This window comes from Penicillium expansum, assembly GCF_000769745.1.
Source record: "Penicillium expansum strain MD-8 chromosome Unknown contig177, whole genome shotgun sequence".
NCBI classification, from domain to species: Eukaryota; Fungi; Ascomycota; class Eurotiomycetes; order Eurotiales; family Aspergillaceae; genus Penicillium; species Penicillium expansum.
In genome coordinates, this window is record NW_015971244.1 from 133,290 (window position 1) to 159,323 (window position 26,034).

Sequence of the window (26,034 nt, forward strand, 5' to 3'; positions counted from 1 at the left end):
ACCCAAGTGATGAGTAAATTTCATAAGTCGAACTAACCAGCCGAGCCATTCCAAGTGCAGGCGGTGAAACATTTGTCTCGTACAATTTCTCCACCACTGAATACCCAGACAGCTGAGAATGGCGAATCTGTAGTGTTCATTTTTGCGAAACCCACGTAAACCTTCCAACCAGCCAATAAATCTCTGGTTCTCGCGCACTTAAGATTCCAATAGTTCCGACATTCTGCAAGCCGTGCCCTTGCTTCTATATGTAGTACAATAAGGGGCCGGAAAAAAAGGCATCTGCTGCTTCCGCATGTATTCTGACATGATCGACTTGGCAGTGAATCAGATCTCTTGTATGTTCACCGACAACTGACTGGTCACCATGAAGATGTGCCATTGAAGTGCCACACAAAGCGGTATGCACAAGACGATGCAGTGGGAAGGCTGGCTGGAGTTTGATGCACCGCATACCCCTTGCGAAACATATGCAATTACTCCAGCAAGCGTAGAGCATAGTTTTGGCAGTGCGTCCAATAACTTCAAGATCACGGCCCGTGATGTATGTTTCAGAGGGAGAGACCGGGTGACCGTATTCAAGCAAGCACCACATTCCATCTGCAAGCCATGCTCATACATGGGGTGCTCATACATGGGCAAAGGTGGTATGGACAGCTCCTCGACTGGATATCCTGCTGTTGTCCCCATCAGCTCCTGCACACGTCGGAATAAATTTACCCCTCTCCCCCAGTCCCAACTATCCTCTATCGTGACCCTCCATCCCTAGACTTTCAACAACTGAGAAAATACCTACCCACAACCCGAGACCGAGAAATCAGCCATGGGCACACATGACATGTCCCCTAATGCATCCCACTCGTATATTTACAGAGTGTTGAGTGACATTTTGGAGTTCCCCGATAATGAACAGCGCATGTGGTGGCATAGCGTGGCACCGATGTTTGCGGAGATGCTTCGGGCTTGCGGATATGATATTCACGAACAGTACAAGATCTTGGGCATCTGGAAGAAGGCTGTCATTCCATTCTTAGGGTGTTATCCGACAAATGACGGACCGCGGTGGTTAAGCATCCTCACGCGATACGGGACTCCCTTCGAGCTGAGCCTCAACTGCTCCCATCGTCTTGTACGATACACCTTCGAGCCAATCAACGCTGCAACTGGGACAGACAAGGATCCTTTCAACACTCAAGCAATCTGGGAGAGCCTGAGCCAGCTCAGACGTTTGAACGGGGACGTGGATACGGAATTGTTCAATCACTTCAAAGCCAACCTTACCGTGGACAATGCGGAATCAGCGCATCTTGTAGAAAGCAATCTGGCCGGCTCCAAGATTAGAACGCAAAACAAGCTGGCCCTTGACCTACAAAACGGAAGTTTTGTGGTCAAGGCCTACTTCTACCCCACCCTCAAGTCTGCGGCAACAGGACGCTCCATCACGGACCTGATGCTTTCCTCGGTGAGGCAACAGGTTCAGAAATGGTCCCCCACTCTGGCGCAACCCTTGTCTGTGCTGGAGGAATACATAGAGGCACGGGGACCAGACAGTACAGCTTCCCCGCGACTTCTTTCTTGTGATTTGATCAACCCCGAGCGTGCGCGCACTAAAATCTATTTGCTGGAACGGCAGGTCTCGATCGAGGCAATGGAAGACTTGTGGACTCTGGGTGGTCGCCGGAAGAGTGACTCGGCTTTGGCCGCATTGGACATCATCCGGGAGATCTGGAGCCTTATCCAGCTGCCGCCATGCTTGGCCTCCTATCCTTCTGGCTATCTACCTCTCGGGACGGTTCCGGACGAGCAGCTGCCCCTAATGGTTAACTATACGCTGCGACCCGACGACCCAATGCCGGAGCCTCAGGTATACTTTACAACATTTGGGCAGAATGATTTGCACGTAACCAACGCGCTCACAGCCTTCTTCGAGCGCCAGGGCTGGACGGAGCTCGCTGAGTCTTACAAGGAGAATTTGCGTGCCTATTAGTACGTTCCCTCTATGACCCTTTCTTCGAATACCCGTATAGCGCTAATCATAATGACTATGACAGTCCACACGCAGATCAGGAGACGGCCAACTACATCCACGCTTACGTTTCTTTCTCCTACCGTAAAGGCGTCTCCTACATGAGTGTGTATCTTCAGACGTTGGAGACGGGCGACTGGCCTATTAGTAAGTTCCCCGCAGCTCACCCAATGCCACAAATAACATCGTTGTGCTGACATTATCCAGCCTACTCCCCCAAGCGGCAATACCTCTGCAATGAACATCCCATCCATCTGAAAGAGCTCGCCAAGGCTTGTGCCTAGCATGTCCGAGGAGAAAGCAAGGAGAAGGATCGAGCGCGACCGTGTTGATGCTACGAACTGACTGACTTTCAAGGCAAAGGAGGAAAGTGAGAGGTTGAAAATCGAACTATATCGAATACTAAGGTTAAATTTATAGATTATAGGGTATTTAACCCGGGATCTATGTGATTACTAGTACGAGGGAAGCCATACAAAAGTGCATATCACAATCTGTCATTATTCCTCTTGAAAAGCCTTTCTCCTTGTTATTCAAGTAGTTAGAGAGTTCAATGCCACTGAGGTTACCTGTGCACTGTCGCAATACATATATCTGTGAGTTATATGCCCGGCTTTAATCGAGGATATGCTTTAGTAAATAATCATGTGCATGTATTCATGACGCCTAAGTCAACTGTATCTTGATACAATTGACTTCAAATGCCTACAAGATACAAATTACCTCGGGAGATACTCTAGAACGTACAATAGATGCATACCTTTTATCAAATACTGGCATCGAACATATCTAAACGCATGCATATGCAATGTGTGCATCAATAATTGAATAATACCAAGTACTCGCGTCGAACATATCTCTCCACATGTATACGCAGTGTATACATCAATAATTGGACAATAATAAATATCCGCATGACTATAAGCATCCGAAAGCTGATAAATCATTGGAGAACGGAGAAGACACAGAAAGTGTAACCGACCAGGGCTTGTAAACGTCACATGTTGACCACGTGAGCACCCCTGTTGCATCGCCACGTAGAACATCCCATATCTTTAAGTTTTTGATAAATTCTACGTCCGCTTAGCTGGTTTCACTCAAGGCTGGCTTCAGCCCTTCACATATCAAAGGCTTCTCCTCTTACGAAAAGAGATCGAAGGATGAAGATTAAATTTTATGTTTGTACATATTAATTATGTAAAATATTTCCTCCTGCCCTGAGCTCAATATTTTTTACCTTACACTGCGTTTTTGGTGGGATGGATAGTGATTGAATTGGATGTATTAGAATAAATACGTGCTGGCATAATTAAAGAACTATTCCACGGCACTATTTCGACCACGCCCCTAGGAAGCAAGAGTTGTCGTTAAATTCGAAGGCATTTCGGACTGGTGCGGTAAAGGGGTGATCTGCAATGTACTGCTAAATGAACTAACATCCATTGTTGGCCTACAAATATCCGACAGCAAATACTGTTAATACTTTTTGGCTATGGGATATTCTCTCAGGTACTTTCAGAACAATGGGTATAATTATTTTTAACAAATGCTTGGAAGCCAGAATTCTTCGAGAAATATCGTTTCGAGACATCGTATGTGTTAAATTGTGACCACAACCTTGTTGGGTCTAGATTGAAAAAGGCTATCATTTTGACCATCGGGCCATGGCAGCCGGCTGTTGTGATACGCACTCATATTTGTTATGCAAGAAGGTATGTTCCGATATCTTTCAGCTTCTCCTTCTGATGCTTCCCACTCGCTGTTTTGGGAAAATCTTCGCCAATTCCTGCGTCTCCAATCCAAAAGATTGCTTCCGGCGCCTTGTGCCATCCTAGAAGTTCTCTCACCCAGGCTCGGACTGCTTCATCGCTTGGTCGCTGCATATCGACGTATTGCTTTAAAAAGCAGCCGACAATCTCGCCTCGTGTTTTATCTGGAAGACCGACGACACTTGCTTCTTGAATAAACGGGTGAAGAATAAGTCTCTCTTCAATTTCCACGGGTGAAATATTCAATCCTCCTAGTCAGTTCAACTATTAGGTCAAGTCCAGAAGAATAGTTGTAGCATATGTACTTACCGCGGATGATAATGTCTTTGATCCGACCCGTTATGGTGCAATGATCATCTTCTCCAATAATGGCCTCGTCACCTGTATGCAGCCAAATGACTCCATCCGCATCGCGTGTCATGATCTCGCTTGTCTTCTCCTCGTCCTCCCAGTAGCCCTTTTGAAGAGGTAAGCCGCTTATACAAAGCTCACCTTTTTCACCCTGCTGCACGGTTCTCCCCCACCGATCCACAATCCTGGCATTGGTATGTGGCAGTACTTTGCCAATTGTTCTCAAAGAACTTTCACTGCAAAGACCCAACGGAGAGATGAATGTTGCTGGGCTAGTCTCCGTCATCCCATATCCGTTTAAGAAGTACTGCACCCCCATATCTTGGCAAATCTGAGTTATGAGGGCGTATGGGACAGGGGCGCCACCGGCAATGGCTTTCACCATGCTTCTTGGCTTATGACCGCGCCCTTGCAATTTCTCCAGCACCGCAAAGAACATAGTGGGTACACCATAAATCACGGTGACATCGCGGTTTTGGAGTACATCCACCACAGCATCTGCACTAAATTTCTCCGTAGGGAACAAGATCAAGCAGCCACGCATGAAGGAACAAAGGAATGCGGAGACGAGACCAAAACTGTGGCAGAGCGGAAGTGGGGAGCAGATGATATCCGATTGTTCGAAATCACAGGCACGTGAAAAGAAATGGCTATTGTTAACCACGTTTCTGTAAATACAGCGGGGTGATATCCCATAGATCAGCTTGTTGGGGACAGGAATAACTTCATAGATGAACTCGTGCATACCTGTGGGTTAACACGGCGGCTTTGGGATTTCCGGTAGTACCTGTGACGAGTCAATTATGCCATAGTCATGTAGCCGCGATTGATAGTACCAGAAGTAAACATAAGACAGAGTATGTCACTTGGCTGTACTGCCTGCTGCGCTGATTTGAGTATTGAATGATTATCTGCGCCTAGTAGAAAGTGTTGATATGATTGAATTCCTGCCCTGCCCCTCAAGTCACCCATATCTTGTAAAAGAATGATTTGCTGGATCGGTGAAACAGAATGAAGTGGAAAAGACAGTAAATCCATATATTTCGACAAAGGCGTGGATCCCGGTGGAGGAGCAATGAACAGCAACTTGCACCCTGGTGTTATCAGAACCCAAACATAATGTCTAGTAATAGTATTGCTTATTACTTACCACTTTTTAAAACAGCCGCTTTCATTTCCCCAGGGGACATGTTTGACTGTAGAATCACAGCAGGACATCCTATTCTTGCGGCCGCCAAAAACACATCCAGGAATTCGTAGCGATTTCCAGTTAGGATACCTATTCTGTCCCCATGACAGAGACCAGCGGACAGGAGGGAAATGGCCACTAGTTTGCTGGTCTTGGCGAGCTCAGAATAAGTACGTCGAATTGACTGCCAGGGAAACTCTACAGCAGCTTTATCCCTGTGGATATCACTCAGTTCATCGAGAAGATGTCCAAGAGTTGTCTCCAAAATTGTAGGTGTTTTGTCACCATACACTATGGCAGGTCTTTTCATGGAAGGAGGAAGCTGGGGCGACTCCATGGTTCTCGTGACCAGTTTAGACAAAGATGATTCCAATTTTCAATTTAGTAAGAGTGGAGATGGCCTGGTTTTCAACTTTATTGCGGGGATATCTTTCTGACTCAGGTTGTAGGTAAGGGGCTTAGCTGAAATCACGTCGGTATGCGAAACCTGCAAAAGAAATGTGTTTGAAAAGGCCGTGCGTCATGTGTGTCAGCTGCTACTCCATCTTTTGCAAAAGATATTTTAATGGCTTGAAAACTGGATTACCGACAATGTGGACCTCAGCTGTGTACACCGTAAGGGATATAGCGTCTGATGTATCATAATATGGGAGATCTGCTATATATGAAGTAGAAACTCTGAAGGTGCTAGAATATCCTAATTACGTGAGGTGCCGATCAAAATTCATATCTGATGTATCAGGTCGGATGAGTCCGATTGATACCTTGCTAGTAAGGCATCATGTTCCAGCTAACTTGGTTAACTAACTTACTATTGCATGAATCTCAACACCTTGCGAAATGTCTCAGCATGGTCCACCAGTGAACATTCGTGCAGCATACAAATTGGAACTCACACGGACCGTGCAATTAGAACACAAATGACATCACTACTGCCTCCCCTTCGCCTCGCCTTAATAGGCCCCAAACCTAATATTCTTCGGCTAGCATGTGTTTCATCAAGTATACTTTTAATCAAGTGCAAAACAGGTGAGGCGAGGTGAACAATTCGATTCGCCTACGTAGCTGACCTACTTGTGCAACAAAACATCATAGGCGAGGATACAATAGTTCAAAAGGAAGATTGGCACAACTAGAAATAGAGTCGCAGAGGAGCAGTGTACGAGAAACATTGTCAAGTTACTAGCCCTTACATACTCCTATCGCCCACTAACAGTGAAGCTCCAGTGTCCTTCGCTAAGGTAACTCGCTTTGCGCAATGATCCACTCCATAGCACACAACATCTGGCGCACCTCCGGTCCTGATCGCGGAATATCATGTCCGGACTTATGTTCGAATACCCGCAGTTTTGGCGAGTCAAAAAAGGATTGGATCAAAAACCCGCAATTCCACAGGGCCTTGGCGTCAGTAGTTCCGCGCACGTGGAGCGTCGCAACAGGCAAGCGGGTCAAGCACAAGTCTGGGTGTAGAGCGCACGGAACATCTGGCAGTTCCCGGTCCAGGTAGAATCTTCGTGGTTCCTGGGTGATTGTCGTGCTGGCGTCGAGGATGTCCGTTAACATGGTCATGGCTATTCTGGCTCGCTCTGGAAGATCCGAAATCTGCGTGTCCTGGCAGGAGCGAATGCGTGACTCATTATCTCGACTGAGACAGCCCAATATACGATGACAGTACTCCGCATTACCCGCAAGAGGGACGACGGGCGAGCAAAGAATTAGGAATCGGAAGGGGAGAGACTCGTCTGGGTACGCCGCTCTTCGCTCTAGCAGATACGAGACGATAAGAGCTGCCCCCTGGCTAAAGCCGAAAGCGCCATCGAAAGGCCCATATGTGTGCAATGTCTCCTCTATGAGGGCATACGAATCAAGTTGACTTCCAGGATCAAAAAGACGATTATAGCAGGCAAACGGACCAGGAAATACCTTTTCAATCCCTTCAGGACATCGTAGAGTGTTAACCCACATCGGTTGGGACGTGCATATAACATCAATAGAAGGTTACATACCGGGGGCAGGCGGGCAATCTACCTCACCGGAGAGATAGTGGAACTCCCAACTAGGATCACACCCCTTAATCAACCCAGACATTTGATACCTCAGCACGTCCGAGCTTGCTCCATGACCGTGGAGGCAGAGGATTCGCATATTGGTACAGCAGCTGCTTCAATAACTAAATCAAGAAGCGGCCAAACGCCACAAATTTGTATAGAAGATTAAATAGACGGATATGTGGGGGTATGTTTCGGGATGGCGGACAAGTTTTATTGAAATAATATAGTAACTAAGTACGGAGAAGAACAAAAATGAACAAATGAATTAAGTGTTAAATCATGCTAATCTTCCTTGTCGGCAGCTGAAAAGTCGGTGAAAAACCTTCCTCGTTTACTTTAAACATATTGTGACACATGATATTTTCGGAACCAGCCCCATATAAATCCATGCGCTATTGTGGTGCTATAGGCAAGTATGGAGTACAATAAAATCAGATCGTGAGTGGTGGGTACCTCATCATGCATATACCCTGGGCCAATGCTTTACAGTACTAATTTCTTCTCCCGTTTCTCGAGTGGTCTCCGCTTATTCTCCTGGGGCACGCTTCACTACCGGGAATGGAGACTACTTTGTAAAGGGCGATCAGAAGGAGAAAGAAGAATCCTGTATTGCCCTCTAATAGGCGGGAGTATATCCCTCAGGTCCGACAAAGAAACAAAAAGAGATCTAGACAAAGCATATCGGCATGAAAGCATCTAGATGCGCCCATTAGCGATGTAGCAAATTACTACGGAGTACTCCGAATGGGATATGCAGGAGGAACCATATGTATACAAGCAGCACGGAGAATGTCAGTATTGGGTAGCATTGCAGATCAGTTGATCAAGCTCAAACTAAATAGAGAGCCCTTGCAGGTGAAGGAACGCAGAACAAGTGTCAGCTTTGTAAAAAGTTATTCATGCCGAGCAGGATTACTCCGCGCTCTGAATTCAAATCCTAGGGACAGAATATATTCGGCTCTACTCATTTCTTCTAAATCAAAGGTTACAAAGAAAGTTATCTCGGGGGGTTCTACCAGCCATGTCTACTGAAACCCAGCCAGAGATGGCCTCCACGCCCCCGGAACCCATTGCAATTATTGGAATGAGCTGCCGGCTTTCTGGTGAAGCCTCATCCGTGGATGGCTTCTGGGATATGCTGCGAAATGGGCGGACAGGTCATGGTCGTGTGCCGTCCAGTCGATATGAAGCATCGGCCTGGTACCATCCCAACCAAGACCGTAAAGGCGGAGTATGCTCCAAACCCAGGCGAGTCTAACAGCCTAGAACTGACCATAAAATTACTCAGATTAATCACGACAGCGGGTTCTTCCTGGAGGAGGATCCCTCTCGTTTCGACGCCCCATTCTTTTCTATCACCGCCAAAGAGGCAGCCGGCATGGATCCCACACAGCGACTTCTGTTGGAAGTAGCCTATGAGACCTTCGAGAACAGTACGCGTTTACAAGTCCCCTTTCCATAAGTACAAACACATCTCATATAGTATCACCACAGGTGGAGTGCCGATGGAGTCCTTGCCTGGTAGCCGCACCGGAGTATTTACCGGGTGTATGACAAATGACTACGAGCTGCTCTCGACTGGAGACCTTTACAATATGCCACATAATGCAGCCACTGGGAATGCGAGAGCTATGCTGGCTAATCGCCTGTCGTGGTTCTTCGATCTTCGGGGTCCTAGTATAATGCTCGACACGGCATGTTCCTCCAGCTTGACGGCCCTACACTTGGCATCCAAATCACTACGCGATGGGGAGTGTGAGATGGTGAGCCTTCCTACTTCCCTTATCGTAGATCAATTAATGACTAACACCCCAAAGGCGCTCGTTAGTGGCGCTAGTTTGATTCTACATCCCAACTTCACACAACGACTTTCCTCTATGCACATGTTGAGCCCAGATGGGATAAGTCACTCTTTCGATGCGAGTGCAAACGGCTACGGCAGAGGCGAAGGATTTGCTGCAGTACTATTGAAGCCATTGCGCACTGCACTCGCGGACAATGATGCTATCCGTGCCATCATCCGCGCCACTGGAATTAATCAAGATGGGCGTACCCCAGGAATCACTATGCCAAGCCGCCAAGCACAGGCTGGCTTGATCAGGGCGCTTTATGGCCCGGGGTTGCCATCTTTACAAGAGACAGCATTTTTCGAAGCTCATGGGACAGGCACTAAGGTTGGCGTACGTAACCCTTCAGATCGTGATAGGCCAGATTCCATGAATGTTCTTTGATATACTGATATGCTTATTGGCCTAGGATCCGACAGAGCTATCAGCAATTGGTGAATGCCTAATGGGTGCAGAAACCAGTACAAACGACCGTCTCTACGTCGGTTCGGTAAAGGGTAATATTGGCCACACTGAGGGTGCGGCGGGTGTGGCAAGTTTGATCAAGGTAGTGCTCTGCCTAGAAAACGACATGCTAGTCCCCAATGCCGGGTTCTCCAAATTGAACTCAAACATCCACTTAGACAAGTGGCTTTTACGACTCAGTGATAAAACCATCCGCTGGCCGTCACATCTTCCCCGGCGCGCTAGCATCAACTCGTTTGGCTTCGGCGGCTCCAACGCTCACGCAATTGTGGAAAGTGCTTCGACATACTTGGAGCGTCCAGCCGCACTCTTAAGTGGATTGGACAAAGGCGAGCCGCAAATTGTGGTCTTCTCCACACACGACAAGACTGGTATCGACCGAGTGGCCGCGAAATGGGGGCCCTTTCTGCAGGCCCAGATCGACGCCGAGCAGAATATTTCATTTCGAGACATTGCATATACCATGTATGCGAGACGTTCACAGCTTTCGTTTCGTAGTTTCGCAGTGGCTGGCTCGCTGGGACAGCTGCGTGATGCGCTACAGCAAGGCCTGCCGCACTTCCTCCGAGCGAACGGAACCGCCCACGCCAACCTAGCCTTTGTCTTCACCGGGCAAGGAGCGCAGTGGGCACAAATGGGTGTGGAGCTGTTGCAGGTCACTAGTTTTAGAGAAAGCATAACCCGCAGTGAGCAGATTCTTTCAAGTCTCGGCTGCCCCTGGAACCTATTCGAGGAGATACAGGTAGAGGCCGCTACCTCCCGCATGAACCAGCCGGATCGGAGCCAGTCTATCTGCTGTGCGCTTCAAATAGCCTTGGTCAATCTTCTGGCAAGTTGGGGAGTACACCCAAAGGCCACTGTAGGCCATTCTAGTGGAGAAATCGGTATGATAATGTTTTTTCTACGCTTCTAGGCTGCGTTTCTTAAGGATATAATGCTAACGTCCAGAACAGGCGCAGCATATGCAGCAGGTTTTATCACGCAAGAAGATGCGATTCGCATTGCATATTTCCGTGGTCTATGTTCTCTCCAAGTTGCCTGCCATGGGCGAGCCGGGGCTATGCTGGCTGCCAATCTGTCTCTTCCTGATGCTCAGACGTATCTTCAAGGCGTTCCTCCACGGTCCGTAGTGGTGGCATGTGTGAATGGTCCCAAGAGTGTGACGCTATCAGGGGATGCAGACCGCATTGATCAGCTGGAAAAGCAGCTGCAAGCCGATGGCCTTTTTGCACGCAAGCTGCGAGTGGAGACAGCGTATCACTCGCCGCATATGAATATGGTGGCTGAAGGTTACAGACATGATTTGCAAGATATTCAACCCGCAAAATGTGGAGAGAGCTCTATAGCTATGTTCTCATCTGTCACCAAGGAACGTGTTTACGCGACGGACATGACGGCGGATTACTGGGTGCGCAACTTGGTCAGTCCAGTGGAATTTCTGTCTGCCGTCACTAGTCTAGCGAACATGACTGAAGCTAGTCAATATCGCCACCGTGCGGTAGCCGTGAAATGGAGTGCATTCCTTGAAATAGGCCCACACGAAGCATTGAAGGGGCCATTTCTTCAGGTATTGAAGTCTATAAACGCGGGGTTGAGTACAGTGCCTTATCATGCCTTGGTGCGACGACACGCAGACGCGCTCCAAACAACTCTCAATGTTGCCGGGCTTCTATGGTGTATCGGTATACCAATCGACATAGAGGCAGTCAATTCTAGCATCAACACCGCAGTACCACAGCTTATGCACAACTTACCGTCGTATCCATGGAATCACCAGGGTTCTTTCTGGCATGAACCAGTGGCATCAGCCCGCCTTCGCAAGCGCAGGGAGCCCCATCATGATTTATTGGGGAGCCCGATGGATTTCCAAAACGACACAGAGCCACGCTGGCGCAACTTCTTGCGGGTGTCAGATATACCCTGGCTGGCGGATCATGTTGTCGCCGACTCCATCCTGTTTCCTGCTGCTGGTATGATTGTAATGGTGGCCGAAGCTGGCCGTATCTTGGCAAACACGTCGCTGCGCTTAGAGGGCATTGAATTTAATGATCTTGCATTCCTGCAAGGCCTTGTCATTCCAGATGACGATCGTGGCGTTGAAACAGTCCTTCATGTGGCTCCGTATCACGAATTAGCAGAATGGTATGAATTTACCCTCTTCTCGCTCCCTGAGGACGGACCTTGGGTGCGACACGCGACCGGAACTTTTACCCTACATTATGATGCCCGTGGGGTTCCTTTGAATGTGGAGGAATGGGGTCTTAGTGTTGAGAGGTTCCGAAAAATACAAACCGCTGAATGCGAGACTAACCGCGATGCCGTCTACGAATGGTTATCCCAAACCGGTGGCGTCACCATGGGGCCTGCTTTCCAGTCTGTTTCTCGCGCTGCCTTCTGCACGGAGGAGAACCGGCTTTGGATCGAAGGAGAGGTGACGGATACCCGGACTATGATGCCCTCCGAGTACGCATCGCCATGCTTTATCCATCCAACCTCGCTCGATACCCTCTTCCAGGCTGCCGTCCTGTCCTGTTCGGATGCTCTTGGCAATCAAAATGCTAAGATCCCGGTTGGAGTTGATAGGCTTTATCTATCTACTACCTGGGACCTCCAGCAAGGGGACTATTTCTCCGTGCACACAGAAACTTGTTTGAACGACGGTGATTCGCGATTGGACTCCATAGCCTCTGATGTATCCTGGTCGCAGCCACGTGTCGTGCTCAAGGGGGTCCGCCTTGGCCCTGTACCCATGAGCAAGGTCCCTTCTACCTCTACCACAGCGGGTGTTGACAGTGGTACAAGTCGGTTTTCCTCTATTGTCTGGGCACAACATCTGGAGTCGCCGACCTCTCCCGCACTGGCGGGGCATGATCGGGACGGCCAGCTGACAGACTGGGTACGGGATATCTGCTACACTTATGGGAACGCTTGCGCTCTTGTCGTCACCCAACCCAGCTGGAAAAGCCCGGCAATGACGAGTATCCAGACTGTTAGGCCGCAACTTGGGTCACGACCATGCTTGCAGGGGCTTACCATCGTCATCGTAGGACTTGACAAGGCAGCAGATGAATTTGCAACTGCAGTCACACGCTTGATGCCGGGTGCTCAGGTGAAGCAGATAGCTGCACTGCAGGACTTCAGCCCATCCACCTTTAATGAATCTTTCTTTGATGTGGTTCTCGTGGACCAACCATGCATCGGAAATGCAGCGGATGCGGATGTTCTTCTTACGTCGCTCAGCTCTACCACCAAGCAAGATGGGGTGCTCGCCGTTCGCACGTATGACAGTCAGCTCGATCCCATGGACTATATTCAGCGATCATCCGAATGGAAAGTAAGTGGCCGGATTCGGGATGGAGACTTTTTACTCGCCCATAGGCAGAGGATTCCTGCACCACTTGACTCTACCATTTTTGTGCTCATGCCGGATACTGAACAAATACCACCCACATTCAGAGTCGCGTTGGAGCGCGCTCTCTCCGCTGTGGGCGTAAAACTATGTCCTGTTGATGTGGAGGACATCAATGGCCTCGCCGGCAAGATGGTCATTTCTTTGCTCGAGTTCCGCCATCCATGGACATCTAAGTGGACTTCCGTCGCCATGGCACAGTTCAAGATGCTCTTAGAAGCCAGATACATTTTGTGGGTCTCACCAATCCCCATTCTGTCCAAGGATGCCTCTGCAGCATCTTTTGGTGCCTCCACGGGGCTTCTCCGCACCTTGCGCAACGAGCAGCCCGGTGTGACCTTGCCACAAGTCCAGTACGACCCAGATGACCCAAACAGTGAGACTTCACTGGCACAGGGTATCCTCCAAGTTATCCAACTCACACTTGTTCCTGTACCCCATAGAAATCATGACATGGAGTACCGGTTGCAGCATGGTCGTTTGCTAGTGCCACGAGTTGTCTCTGAAGCTGTTGTAGACGACAAGATGCAAACTTTGCTACATGGTCCACGGCCAATTCTGGCACGCCTTGCTGACGACCCTCGCGCACTACGCTTCCATGCGGGCTCCCCAGACGGTCATGGTGGCCAATGGGTAGAGGATCGTCAGCTGGTGTCTGACGTACCAGACGACCATGTGGAGGTGCAGCTAAGCCTTCGGAGTGTTGTGGCACGCGGTAGTAGAAATTTCAATGCCCACGAATCGCGGCTGTCGGTTGTCGAAGCCGTTGGCGTTATCAGGAAACTTGGCTTCGCAGGATCTACCGATCTCTCTGTCGGCGATATCGTCGTACTACTGGTGCCTGGAGCAGGGACAGTGGACGGGATGTCGAACCGCATTCAAGTATCATCCAAAGCTGTTGCAAAACTGCCCGCGCAATTGACATTAGCGCAGGCAGTGACCGTTCCTCTGGCTTACATTCTGGCCTACACGAGTCTGTTCGACATCGCTCGACTTGGTCCTAACTGCAGAGTCCTTCTTGTCGGGCCTGTGGGTCCCATATTAAGGGCTCTTCTTAGCTGCGCTCTGGAGATCCGGGGGATGCAGGTGTATGTGGCCACCGAGGAGCGTGCCGTTGTTGAGGAACTGGTGGCACAGTATGCCATCGCCCCAGAATATGTTCTTAGCATTCATGGTGGGCTTGATGGTCGTATCGCTGATTTGACGGAGGGAAAGGGGGTGACTGCAGTTCTCTCCTGCTTAGGTGGCTCGAGTGGTCGACTTGCCGCGCGCTGCCTAGGATCCGGAGGTCACTATGTTGATCTTACCGGCGAGATGAATCTGGCAGCCCTGCCAAAAGCGGTCGTTTCTCAAGGCTGCACGTTCACCTCCGTAAACCTGAACTCTATGCTGCAAAACCAGAGTGAGAAGGTCTACTCATCGTTCCGTCGCGCAGTCGCTACTATCGGACTGCATCACCAGATCCAGCCTACTAGCATCTTCCCAATTTCCAAATGGGCTGAGGCAGAATCTTTGGCCCGGCAGACAGGAATCTCCGTGGCCATTGACTTTACCGACCCCGGTCAGGTTCCCGTGGTGCCCGCTTTGCAAGAGCCAGTCAATTTGCCTCCGCAGCAAACCTACCTTTTGGCGGGTGGTCTGGGCATGATCGGCTTAGGTTTTGCAAAGACGCTTGTCGACAGTGGTGCACGACACCTCGTGATCCTTTCCCGCTCTGGTGTACTTCAACCTTCGCAGAGAATAGCAGTTGCCAGTCTTGCCGATCAGGGCTGTCACGTTGAGATCATCCGCTGTGACATTTCCCAGGAAGCGGACCTTCAACAAGTTCTGTCACAAGTTCGCTCTCAGAACTGGCAGTTAAAGGGCATCATACAATGTGCGACAGTTCTCAAGGTGTGTAGTCCCGTTGTTGCCCTCACTTTCTTTCATCTCCTATTCGGTTGACAATATGAATTAATGTTTATTAGGATGCTGCGTTTCACACAATGACCTTCGAAGACTGGGCCTCCTCCACGAATCCGAAAATTCTCGGCACACTGAATCTGCATAAGGTTTTCGTCGACGTAGACTTGGATTTCTTTATCACTTTATCATCTGTCTCTGGCTTGATTGGCAACATAGGTCAAGCCAACTATGCTGCCGGCAATGTCTTCATGGATGAGCTGATGATCTGGCGACGTGCCCATGGCCTACCAGGGCATAGTATAGATATTGGACTCGTTCCCGACGCCAGCGGAATGAGTGATATGGCGGAGACCGCCGAAGTCCGTCGCTCCCGCTACAGCCATCTAGAAGGAACAGAAATCACCCTTCGCGAGCTGCAGATGCTGCTACGGGTCATTATCCTCGGAGACATACCCGTCCCAGTCCAGATCATTGCTGGAATCACGGATGATCTTCCTCGTGAGGGTGCATCTTCGTGGCAATATGATCGCAAACTCGATCATCGAGTTCGCCTTGGTCATTCTGAGCCCGATAATATGCCCGCTCAGATTAGCGAACTGCTCAAGAGTTCACCTACCATTGAAGACGCTTCCTATGTCGTTAACCAGGCGTTGAGAGAGTACCTGGCCAGTGCGATGGCCACGACAGCGGATACGATAGATTCAGACTTACCCTTGTCGTCTCTAGGTGGTGAGTCAACAAATCCAAATCCCTGTGAGCCTTGTAAGTGAGATGCTGACGTTAGTAGTGGATTCGCTCAAGGTCACTGAAGTGCAAAATTGGGTGTCGCGTAAGATGGGAGCGCAGCTATCCTCGTTTGATTTCCTAGGAATGCAGCCTCTTAGGGTCCTGTCGGAGAAGATTGCTGCACAGAGTGCTTTTGTCACTGTTTCATAGATATGTCACTGTTTCATAAATATATGTGCAGGATCTGTCGTTATAGATCTCATACAGAAATCGGTGTGCCTTTTAGTCGAGATCAAACAAAACTTGTTCCGTCCTGTCACTGCGATATTCAATACTTGCTTTCGGGCACACTCTCTGTTACTCACTGGCGGCTCCAAGGAAGCCTTTCCTTCGTCCCCCCAAGCACCCACCGGCTTTCCTAAAGAGAGTCCGGCAGAACACTCTAAGCCTGATTGTGGCTGGCGCAATACGTATTGTGGTGCTACATAGCCCAAATTGTTGGTGAGAGAATTTAAATCAAATTTTCGAAAATGATTGCAGTAAGATATACAGGTTTGAATATTTCAAACTAAAGGGTCCGTCTGTGGAAGGGATTTGTGGTATACGAACAAAAATGACTAAATCTGTTCGGGCCCTAACAGATGTTGGGGCCTAATATATATCCCGCAGCAAAGACAACTATGTTGTAGAGATCTTCAGTTCGTAATGCAACAGGAGTAACCAAATAGCGGCTTGATTTTCCTACGTGAGTATGGCATCCGATAATGACGTAAATGTTTTCGCATTGGATTACACAAACTCCTTATTCCATTCCAGCCCTACACTGTTGCAGCGAAGGCCCTAGAAATCGCGAGGTTCAGCGCCCAAGCCGAGTATTACTGTATGTTGTGCTAGTATGGTATGCGGTCAAACCAGGGTTATAGATCTCTAGAAGGAGCGGTCTGAAATCTTTCAGGTGGAAGTGCGTTGTACTGTTGTACATACCAATAAAAGTACCTTGGGGCCCTTGCCTCAAGCTGTACAGCTCACATATGAGCGTCGTGTAGTCTAAGATCGACGAAATCTGCACGCTGGAACCTCAGGCCCGCTCGCCCACAGTCCAGAAAGGGCTCGAATACCTTCGCGACCTGTGGACGTGCATCAGCATCGCCGATCGTCATTGTGCGTTTACGGAGGGTCTCTGACGACGGCGCCATTCCACGCCGACGCCGATGATCTGGAATTATGAGATCAGGGTTCACGATCTAGTCTCTCTGACCAAGTTTTACTTTTCCAACCATGGGGAGTCTGACCACCGAGTTGTGCGGGGGCTGCCATCTTCCTCATTAACATCGGCATGGCACTGTACGGGGAAATTGGAGGAGATAGTCCGAGGGATACAGAGTTCGCCCTATTGAACATATCGTTCTATCGATTTCCATGCTACCAATGTAGATAAATTGACGGAAATCAAGGTGTACAGCAATGTATGGTAAAAATGACAGATGTGTATGACTCTAACTAAAATGACGGATTTCCACCATTTGACAATTTGTGCGGATAATAATGACTAAGCTTAATATGCACTGTCACAGCGGTCCGTGTATTTTCCGAGGTGTTAAATACCCGGTTCCCAGTCATGTATTGTAACCATGTATTGTAACAAAGCTTTCGACATAAACTACTCTGGAGAACAGCGGCTTTCTCTAGTTTCATTCTTCTCGATCATCCTTGAACTGCCTGGTGGGAAGTGCTTTGTGGCTCATAAGTATCGGATCCAAGATGAATATAGATACCCTGCTACAGATGTATGTTATATCTGCGCTTCAACTACATGCTCTCCTTCATTTGGCTTCATACCACCATCGTCCTCGCCCTCCGGTTGCGCATTCGGGTCTACCACTAGCAGGGGGTCCTTCTTGTCGACCCAACCCTGAAACAGCTTTGAAAGGCTATACCCCATAAAGCGTTGCAGCCATGTCGGGAATGTCCGCACTGTCTCAATATCATATGTTAGGTACTGATTCTCCACCTGGCGAAGATGACTTCGCGCCGCAAACACGGCCGCGAGGACGCGCCGACGGTCGGTCGAGTAGTTGACGCTGCCGGCGTGTATAACACTGCTCAGCATCAGGTAGGCGTCCCCTGGGCGCATCTCCGCATACCGGATGCGCGGGTCGTCATTGCTCGGGTGATCGTACTGGTAGTCCCAGAGGTGACTGCCCGGGATGAAGCGTGTGGTGCCGTCTTCGCGGGCGCACTCGGTCAGCGCGACCATCATCGCACAGCCGCTGTCGCGACCGAGACTGTATTCGCTGGCGCCGCTGTTCCAGTTCTGCTGCGTGGCATCGTCCCGGTGGAGACCTTGGTCGCCAGATCCGGGATTCACATAGAGGGCTAGGGTTGAGTCCAACTGAGGGGGACTTTTTACGCTCATCCAGGTGCCTTTCTCAGCCTATTGATACACAGTTAGCTCGGGTGGATGGTGATAAATCAGATAAATGCCATGGGCCCCTTACCCAGCATTCGTACGTAGAAGTCAGGAAGTAGTTGCGAACCGCGGTGAAAAGCTTATTTCCAACAATAGAGTGGGCATAGGTCGGCGACTTGCTGAGCAAGCCGGCCACTTGGCAGTAGTTCTTGGGAAAGCCTACAGCCATTAGCTCGAGGCCACACAGCCGTGGCTACTAACACTTACCCTCGAATGAATCCGCTTGCTTATCGTATGGCTGGAGTTCCTGGCGAACCTTATCGACGGTACTCCGGTCGAGCAGATTTCGCACAATGCACACCCCCGCCACTTTTAAAGCCTCTATGGCCTCGTGGGCGGCGACATCGTCGGTGGCGGATGATTTTAGTATCACAATTGGGATCTCCGAGACCTTTGTCTCTTGATAATGACTTTGAGGTGCTGTATCGACTGTCATTTTGGAGTTCTATGAGATTCTCACATGCAGGTTTGGGCTTATCCCCTTGAGGCAGAGGGAAGTAGAAGTAGCTGGCAGTCTTTGCTTTTTTACTTCTCTGTATCCTTCTTGTACAACATACCACCCTCGCTCGCATGCCCTGCGGGACGCCCATCCCCTTGCGTTTTCTTGCCTCGGCCGCCCTCCATGACACACGTCAAGTTGCGGTCAGCAGAAATAATCAATGAGGAGCTGACTTAGCGCCTGAAGAAAACATTCGGTATGCACATCAATATGCAGGAGGGGTCATCTGGCCAGATGGGAAGTCTTCTAAGGAAGGAAATAAGCCATCAATAACCACCATTGGATCAACCCGATGCATCAGCTTGCCGGATTCTTTTTCGGCGCGCACTGCTAAATGGAGATTGAAACCCCCAGATTGTCTCTCTTCCATCGAGTTAGTCTCGGTGTTCTTCACTTTACTGTTTATTTTATCCAATTTTGCAGTTCCTTAGCTCCACATCCTACAGTGATGCATCTCATACTTCGCCGTACTAATCGAAATAGAGTTCGACAGCTCGCTCCATGACCCTCCTATAAAATCGCTAGCTTCCTCCTGCAGATAGAGCTTTACGATCTGCGAAGCTGGGATGATCAATTTGTAGGAATGACAAGAGCGATGCCGTGAGGCATTTGTGAAATGGCCCCGATCTGCAGTTTCGTCCAGTGGGTTAATACCGTATTCACTCGATAAATAGACACCTGTACAGAGTACTCCGAAGCCAATTGGGGGTATTTTAGATTATCCATTATAACATGTGAACATTTGAGCTCAATTGGAGTTAATTACATTGTTGCACTCAGACCTGATTGCAGCACTCTCGTGGGATAGAACTATGTAGCTTTCAATGTCACGTTTGGTCCCTTTATCATCAATGACTATGATGAGGTTTTCTTTTGTATCTGAAAATTGGCTACTTCCACGCACAGCTGTAGGTTGCCACCTGAATTTTCACACATGGGGTTCTATATCTTCTCCAAGGCCCATAACACCAAGTCATCTTCCATGAAAGCGCTCCACGCGGAGTCCTCTAGCGTAACACACACATCCCAAGGAACATCATTAATGTCCTCTACCCTGTCCCTGCCGCAGGTTGGCATGATATCGCAGATACCAGGGTACATTCCTGACTGCACATCAAAACTGTTGGCTCGGCCTATCTCCGGGCCAAAATCAAGACCGTTGATGTCTAGGTGTCTTAAGCTGCTCACTGTTATATCTGTAAATTTCATACTAGTTGCCCCCCAGTCAGATTGCTCTCGAAGGTAAGAGACCAGTCCTCCGGTATAATCTTTTTCATCGAGAAGCTTCAATTCTTTTCGGATCCGAAGAGACAAATTGGTGAGTTCATTCAGATGTGCATGCATGGGACTTGTTCCGCATCTTGAAGAGGGAACCGTTGGAGGATCGATATCGACGACCAGTGGGATGATGGTATTTCCAAGATAGCTGTCCGGAAGAGAAGGATGGAATTTTCTGCGCAGATTCACGGGCACCGCAAGTTGGGTGGTGAGGTTTTTGGTCTGCTCGGTTTGCCGAGCTCGGGTCATACAGATGGTAAGTAATGCTGTCAGGACGTCATTCCTGGAAATGGCTGGGTCTTGGTCGGTGGGCTTGGCAGCATTGCACGCATCCTTCAAAGCTCGGATCTTGGAAGCTGGGAACGAAAATCGTCGACTGGTGATGCCCTTGTCAAGGCCAGGAATAATATCATTGGATTTGAATATCCTGTCATAGGCCTCTGAATCAGATCCAGAGGATGGAGCTGCACTTTCAAGAATGATCTGTCTTGAGGATGCTTCCTTTGCATAGGTAGTGGGCAGAGAAACTGGGTGATCCATGGCTGAATTGGCACAGCAGCATGTTGCTAACATCTTCAGAACGGTTCCAAGGCCACTTCCATCGAAAACAGCGTGGTTGAGCGTCATGCATAGCAAGATGCCATCTGGGAATACGCTTGCCCGAAATCGAGCAACAGGGCTTGGTCGGTCTGCTGGGATAATGATCGGTAAAGCACACCAAGAGTCATCAAGGTCGGAACACCCTGTCGGCCCAGGAGAACACGTTGCCACGAGGGTGGTATCCCGGTAGTGTTTGATTTGCAGCATCGGGATCCATTCTAGTGATTCTGGAGAAGGATGTATCTCCATCACGTTGCGCTTGCCAGGCAATTTGGAGGATGGAACCCTCGCACCTGATAGGAATGGGAGGGCACGTGTCAGCCTCTCCACGCCATCCTTCAGTGCACTGACAGCGGTGGTTGGGTCATGCAGTGGAAAGGATATGAAGCTGGATACATAGAAGTCCTTTATGATGTGATCCAAAGGGGTTAGAAGGTATGGCTCAAATGACAAGGAACGTTCCATTTTCCACGGCGAACAGATAAAAATGTACGATCGGCGAAGTGTATGCTATCAAATATATCAATTAATGGGTGGTGCCGCAGATATAGGGACTTTCAGTTCGCTTACTGTCCACACACAGGATAGGCCCTTAGCTTTCGACCAGGGGGTGACTACTCTCAATCCTGCCCGTACGCAAGGGGGCATACAAATGCGGGTGAAATCATACATGTTTCCGCAGCACCAGATTTGGTGCTGATCATGTCGACAATTTTCGAGGTAAATGTTATTTCATGCGCTCTGCAGGTATCCAAGCGCATGGTACGGAGTACTCTTATTGGTATTCACTATGGTAAACCCCCACCTAACAATATTTACACCGCTTCTTGAAGGCATCCGTGCTCCTGATTCGACGGTCTGTCATATTAATATAGTGATATTGGGCGATGATATACGTTTTTGGCAAAACGATTATGGGCGTTGTGAATGTGCAGATTCGATTGTAGTGGGCTAGCATCAGTGGCATACATTCCAAGCCTTCGATTGTCTCTTGCAGTTCATCACAAGGTGCGAATAGTGTATCTCGGAATATAGCAGACATTAAAAAAAAGATCCGCGAGGAACGAAAGCGCGAAAGAGAGAGAGAGCGAGGTGCAGCACATGGTTTCCGAGGAGCATGAATTTTCTGCCATCCCGTCTGACATGCCAACTGATCGGCACATAAGAACTGTGCATGATTACGGTGTTTTCCATCTTCCTTCGCCTGCTACATACAGTGTGCCTTTTCTGTGTATCTGTTTTTATCAACTCGGATGTTTGAATATATTTACCCCTACAGGAAAGTTTGGACAAAAGGTGGCACAGACTAAAATTGCCATTAAAGCAGCTTTCGACTATAGAGTTGCGCTTGAAGTTTATAGATGCATGCCTAATACTGCTGCTAAGGCTGGTAGGTCCACGCCGGTGTGGTACACTTGGTCAATGCATTCCGCAGTGGGAGTTTGTAGAGCTTATCGAGCGTTGGAGTCCCTATAATCGTCGAAATTTGACTGATCATATCATAAAACATGACAGAAATCTATGTTGTAGGTTTACAACAAACGTATGGTACGATTAATAATATGTATAACTCGAACATCAATTTCACTGGACAATCTGACCTAGTCTTAATGCGCACTTTTTGTGCGTGAAATCCACCATTTAGCAGTCCATAGACTTTCCAAGGTAGTATTCATTTTAACTAATCAAAAGGATCAGGTAGTGTACTTGAATCCCACATTCTCCTTATCCGTCATATCCAACCAATCATGGTCAGCAGCCGTGCGAGCTTCGATGGCTTCTGCACGCTTCTTATTGCTCAAATGGCAAACCACACCATATGCTGTAATGGCAAACATCGCAACGACGTAGCATATAATCATTGCCACAGTGCCGCCAGTATATTCGGGGGCTTGATCTGCTCGGAATGTTTGAGGTCCGATGATGTTTCCGGTGGCCCAGGCAATGTAAAACCAGGCGTAGAGTGTGATTCTAAAATAATGTCAGAATGGGACTCATGCTTTGTAGGCGGTATCTTACTTCTTTGTATGACCTGCAACGTTAGCCTGGTATACCGAAACCAAGGTGACGTAAGGGGCCCAGTATGTACTAGACCAAATTAGCAAAAGCAAAGCATTCTGGAGACTATGTTGACTTACTATAAAATGCTGTGAAGAATTGACGTTAGTATAAATAAGCGATATTTATGGGACGAGGAAACTTACTATAGCCCAACGAGCTGACCGGCAAGGTTTGTTCGCGGTAACGCATAACAAAGCACAGCTCCAAACAGAGGTAGGAGGATGGAGACTGTCACGATTGCAGTACGATATCGTCTTGTAGTGGCAGCCAGATAAGAGAGACCGATTCCAGACAATGTACTCATAGCACCGGGAGGCATAGCGAGTAACGATGTCTGAAGGGAATCGAAGCCAAGCCCGGAAATGATGAGCGTGTTGAAAGTTGTCAACCCGCCATTTGGTACCTGCAAAGCAGCAATGGCAATCCAAATCAACCATGTCTTGATATCGAAGATAGCTTCCCAGACTTGCTCCATTTTGAAAGTCTTAGACTCGATACCGGTGTTATCGGCGGCTTTGCGTTGAATGACAATGTACTTTTCCCGGGGGGTCAGGAATTTGGCTTCCAGCGGGTTGTTTGGCCTATTCGATCTTGTCAGTCATTTTGTTCTATCTCCGATGAAATCTGCTTCGTACAGTACGAAATACACCACGACAGATGTGACGATAGTGAGAGCTCCTACGAGAAGGAAGATAATCTTCCATCTTTCGTATGGGCCTTTGTAATACCCGACTACCCAAGCGACGAAACCATTAATAATGGGTGCAACCACATTGAGAATAATACTAAATCATCACGTCAGTATATCATGTTACTGGTCAGGAATGAGTCATCTGGTACCTGTTTCTCTTTGGTTGTTCCTCGGGTCGATACCACATTGACACAACCATTGTGACGGCTGGGATCAACAGTGATTCACAACCACCCAGAAGAAACCTGCATGCAAAAAGGCCGCCAAAGCTGGTGCATGCTGCCATACACATCTCCAAAATACCCCAGCAGAGAACATTGAAAGCGAAGAATGGCACGGCAGGGACCCTAAGTGAGTTAGACACAAGTTGGCCTTGGGGGAACAAAAGCACGATAGGTGTCTTACCTCTGCAGGCAATAGGCCAAAGGACCCATGAATAACAATCCACCGAAGAATGGCGCTGATCCAATCCATGAATACTCAGCTCCAGTAAGATTCAGATCCGTCTTGATGTTGTAAACTGCAGCCGCCGAGATGGCCGTTTTATCAAGGCCTGAGAGAGTAGCGCAAACGAATAGCTATTCCATATTAGTTAGTATTGAATCATATTTGGAATGGAACAAGAGCTTCGCACAGTGGGGATAAGTCTCCAATCAATTCGGCGGATCAACTTTCGTTCTTCCTCAACCGACCAGGTGTCACCATCCATTTGATCAGCATAGTCGCTAACGATCTGTGCGGCAATATCAACATCTTTGTTTCGTCCAGCCTTGATGGCTTTCACAGCTGCATCGGCTGTAACACCTCCGCCCTTAGGCTCGTCACTGATGGTGACTTGATCAGCAGCCATATTCAAAGTTCGCAATGTTTCACTCAGATGGAGATGATCGGCTGTAATTCATCCAGTGAAGATCCTAGAGTTACTCATGGACTTTCAATATATGTTATATTCATCTTATGCTTTAACTTTTGGTTATCGGTAGCTTCTTCTTCGATATGAGATCCCACCATCTCGGCCAGATCTTCTTATCAACGGCCATCGATAACCAGTGGGGCTCCACGTGGGGCTGTTTTTGAGTTGGCCGCGCGGGCAACCGATTTCATTCCTCGCGATAACGTATGAGACCATCTAACAGCTTGGAATGACATAGATTTAGAGCTATGGTACGGAGTAGGTATTTTATAATCATAGGGTCCAATGCACCTTTCAGAATTCAAAGTTGTACAATTCAAATTTCACTAAGCTTTCTATTGCATTGTCCCGTCAAAAATGGTGTCAGAGACAGTCGAAGCCAATGGGCCACTCTACCCAGATTACCTACGTGAGTCTCGTTTCCAAAAAGAATCAAAGGTTCATGAACTCATATGAGATATAGCCTTCTATGACCCCCTCGAAAAGGTCGAGATGGTCGGGCCATTCGAGCACGATGACCCGGGCCACCGAGCCGATCCATCATTCCCGAACCTTTTGGAAAAAGCGACTAATGTCCTGGAATTGAGCCCTCATTGTGGAACAGAGCTTCAGGGAGTTCAGATTGTGAGATATTCTGCCAATATCAAAGTTAAAAAGAATTCGTCTAATGTATCCAAATCTAGTCGGAGCTGTCAACCCAGGGCTTAGACGAATTGGCCCTCATGGTCGCAGAACGCGGATGTTTAGTGTTCAGGGACCAAGATTTTACGAATCTGGGCTTTGAGAAGCAGAAGGAGATCGCCTCGTGAGTTTACCCACTTGATGAAGCCTTCAAATTCTAACATGTTTTAGTCATTTTGGGCCCCTTCACAAACATGGATGGATGCCTCATCCTAAAAATGGTCCTGAGGAGTTTGTCATCGTCTATGACTCCAAGGAGTAAGTGCTATGTTTTAAGAACTACTGTTCTGCTCACAGCCGTGTCTAACGCATCATTTCCACCAGTGACTTGCGTATTCGCAAATCTTGGGCAAGAAAAAGCCCTATTCAATTCCACGTCGATCAGGTAATGACCACTGCCTAAGACCCATAATGATCGAGAACTCACAAACCCTTTTCAATAGTCCCCTGAGTCTCAGCCTCCTGGTGCGACATTCTTCTGCATGCTCGAGTCCCCTCCAGGAGCGGGTGGAGACACGGTCATTTCAAACGTGAGTCTCGATTCAAAAGGCAAGCAAGCTTTAGTCGGCTAACAAATTCCTCGAAGATGGCCCGCGCATTTGATCGCCTTTCTCCTTCATTCCGCAAGCGACTTGAAGGCCTCAAAGCCGTTCACACCACAGCAAACCCAATCATGCGTGAGATCCGCGACAACGGCCCGGATTCAGTCTTGCGTCGCCCTATCACTCGAACCATTCACCCAGTCGTAGTTGTTCACCCTGTCACTAAAAGAAAAGCTCTATTTGTCAACTCCTCCTACACCCAAAGCATTGTTGGCTGGGATGAGGAAGAGTCAGACTACATGCTGAAGTTTCTGTTCGATCATATCAATCGCGGTCATGATTTCTGCTGTCGCGTGCGATATGAGCCTGGGACTGTGGTTATCTGGGATCAGAGAGTGACGCAGCATTCGCAGACCTTGGATTATTCAGCTGGTTCTCGCAGACATGCTTTCCGCTTGACACCGCTGGCTAATGTGCCGATTCCCAGTTTGATTGAGGAGGATGATGGAGAATGTGCTAAAGATGAAGGGAGGATGCTGCTCAATCTGTGCTGATTCTTCG

At 48.6% G+C, this 26,034-nt stretch overlaps 8 protein-coding genes across 8 annotated transcripts; 3 read left to right on the top strand and 5 right to left on the bottom strand.

Annotated features, from left to right (window-relative positions):
• Positions 1 to 823: 823 nt before the first annotated feature.
• dmaW (tryptophan dimethylallyltransferase fgaPT2) lies at positions 824 to 2,310 on the top strand (the record flags this gene model as incomplete). Its single annotated transcript, XM_016742814.1, has 3 exons — positions 824 to 1,986; positions 2,052 to 2,173; positions 2,234 to 2,310. 3 exons carry the CDS (start codon positions 824 to 826, stop codon positions 2,308 to 2,310), a joined length of 1,362 nt encoding a protein of 453 aa, XP_016600812.1.
• Positions 2,311 to 3,726: 1,416 nt separating this feature from the next.
• On the bottom strand, positions 3,727 to 5,672 carry PEX2_055410 (class I adenylate-forming enzyme family protein; the record flags this gene model as incomplete). The annotated part of the gene is made up of 4 exons (XM_016742815.1): positions 3,727 to 4,046; positions 4,105 to 4,814; positions 4,894 to 4,933; positions 5,297 to 5,672. The coding sequence occupies 4 exons, from the start codon at positions 5,670 to 5,672 to the stop codon at positions 3,727 to 3,729; spliced, it is 1,446 nt and encodes a 481-aa protein (XP_016600813.1).
• Positions 5,673 to 6,571: 899 nt separating this feature from the next.
• PEX2_055420 (Serine hydrolase FSH) lies at positions 6,572 to 7,300 on the bottom strand (the record flags this gene model as incomplete). The annotated part of the gene is made up of 1 exon (XM_016742816.1): positions 6,572 to 7,300. One exon carries the CDS (start codon positions 7,298 to 7,300, stop codon positions 6,572 to 6,574), a length of 729 nt encoding a protein of 242 aa, XP_016600814.1.
• A 1,107-nt stretch (positions 7,301 to 8,407) lies between these two features.
• On the top strand, positions 8,408 to 15,948 carry PEX2_055430 (type I polyketide synthase; the record flags this gene model as incomplete). The annotated part of the gene is made up of 8 exons (XM_016742817.1): positions 8,408 to 8,617; positions 8,675 to 8,819; positions 8,881 to 9,149; positions 9,204 to 9,566; positions 9,643 to 10,582; positions 10,652 to 15,000; positions 15,075 to 15,741; positions 15,800 to 15,948. 8 exons carry the CDS (start codon positions 8,408 to 8,410, stop codon positions 15,946 to 15,948), a joined length of 7,092 nt encoding a protein of 2,363 aa, XP_016600815.1.
• Positions 15,949 to 17,530: 1,582 nt separating this feature from the next.
• PEX2_055440 (uncharacterized protein) lies at positions 17,531 to 18,644 on the bottom strand (the record flags this gene model as incomplete). The annotated part of the gene is made up of 3 exons (XM_016742818.1): positions 17,531 to 18,172; positions 18,237 to 18,367; positions 18,416 to 18,644. The coding sequence occupies 3 exons, from the start codon at positions 18,642 to 18,644 to the stop codon at positions 17,531 to 17,533; spliced, it is 1,002 nt and encodes a 333-aa protein (XP_016600816.1).
• Positions 18,645 to 19,649: 1,005 nt separating this feature from the next.
• Positions 19,650 to 21,050, bottom strand: PEX2_055450 (Transferase; the record flags this gene model as incomplete). Its single annotated transcript, XM_016742819.1, has 1 exon — positions 19,650 to 21,050. One exon carries the CDS (start codon positions 21,048 to 21,050, stop codon positions 19,650 to 19,652), a length of 1,401 nt encoding a protein of 466 aa, XP_016600817.1.
• A 1,229-nt stretch (positions 21,051 to 22,279) lies between these two features.
• Positions 22,280 to 24,187, bottom strand: PEX2_055460 (Major facilitator superfamily domain, general substrate transporter; the record flags this gene model as incomplete). The annotated part of the gene is made up of 9 exons (XM_016742820.1): positions 22,280 to 22,556; positions 22,605 to 22,673; positions 22,724 to 22,732; positions 22,790 to 23,227; positions 23,282 to 23,431; positions 23,487 to 23,544; positions 23,626 to 23,684; positions 23,743 to 23,915; positions 23,972 to 24,187. 9 exons carry the CDS (start codon positions 24,185 to 24,187, stop codon positions 22,280 to 22,282), a joined length of 1,449 nt encoding a protein of 482 aa, XP_016600818.1.
• Positions 24,188 to 24,607: 420 nt separating this feature from the next.
• On the top strand, positions 24,608 to 26,027 carry PEX2_055470 (TauD/TfdA dioxygenase family protein; the record flags this gene model as incomplete). Its single annotated transcript, XM_016742821.1, has 7 exons — positions 24,608 to 24,659; positions 24,714 to 24,874; positions 24,934 to 25,055; positions 25,103 to 25,189; positions 25,256 to 25,316; positions 25,375 to 25,461; positions 25,518 to 26,027. The coding sequence occupies 7 exons, from the start codon at positions 24,608 to 24,610 to the stop codon at positions 26,025 to 26,027; spliced, it is 1,080 nt and encodes a 359-aa protein (XP_016600819.1).
• Between the last annotated feature and the right edge of the window lie 7 nt (positions 26,028 to 26,034).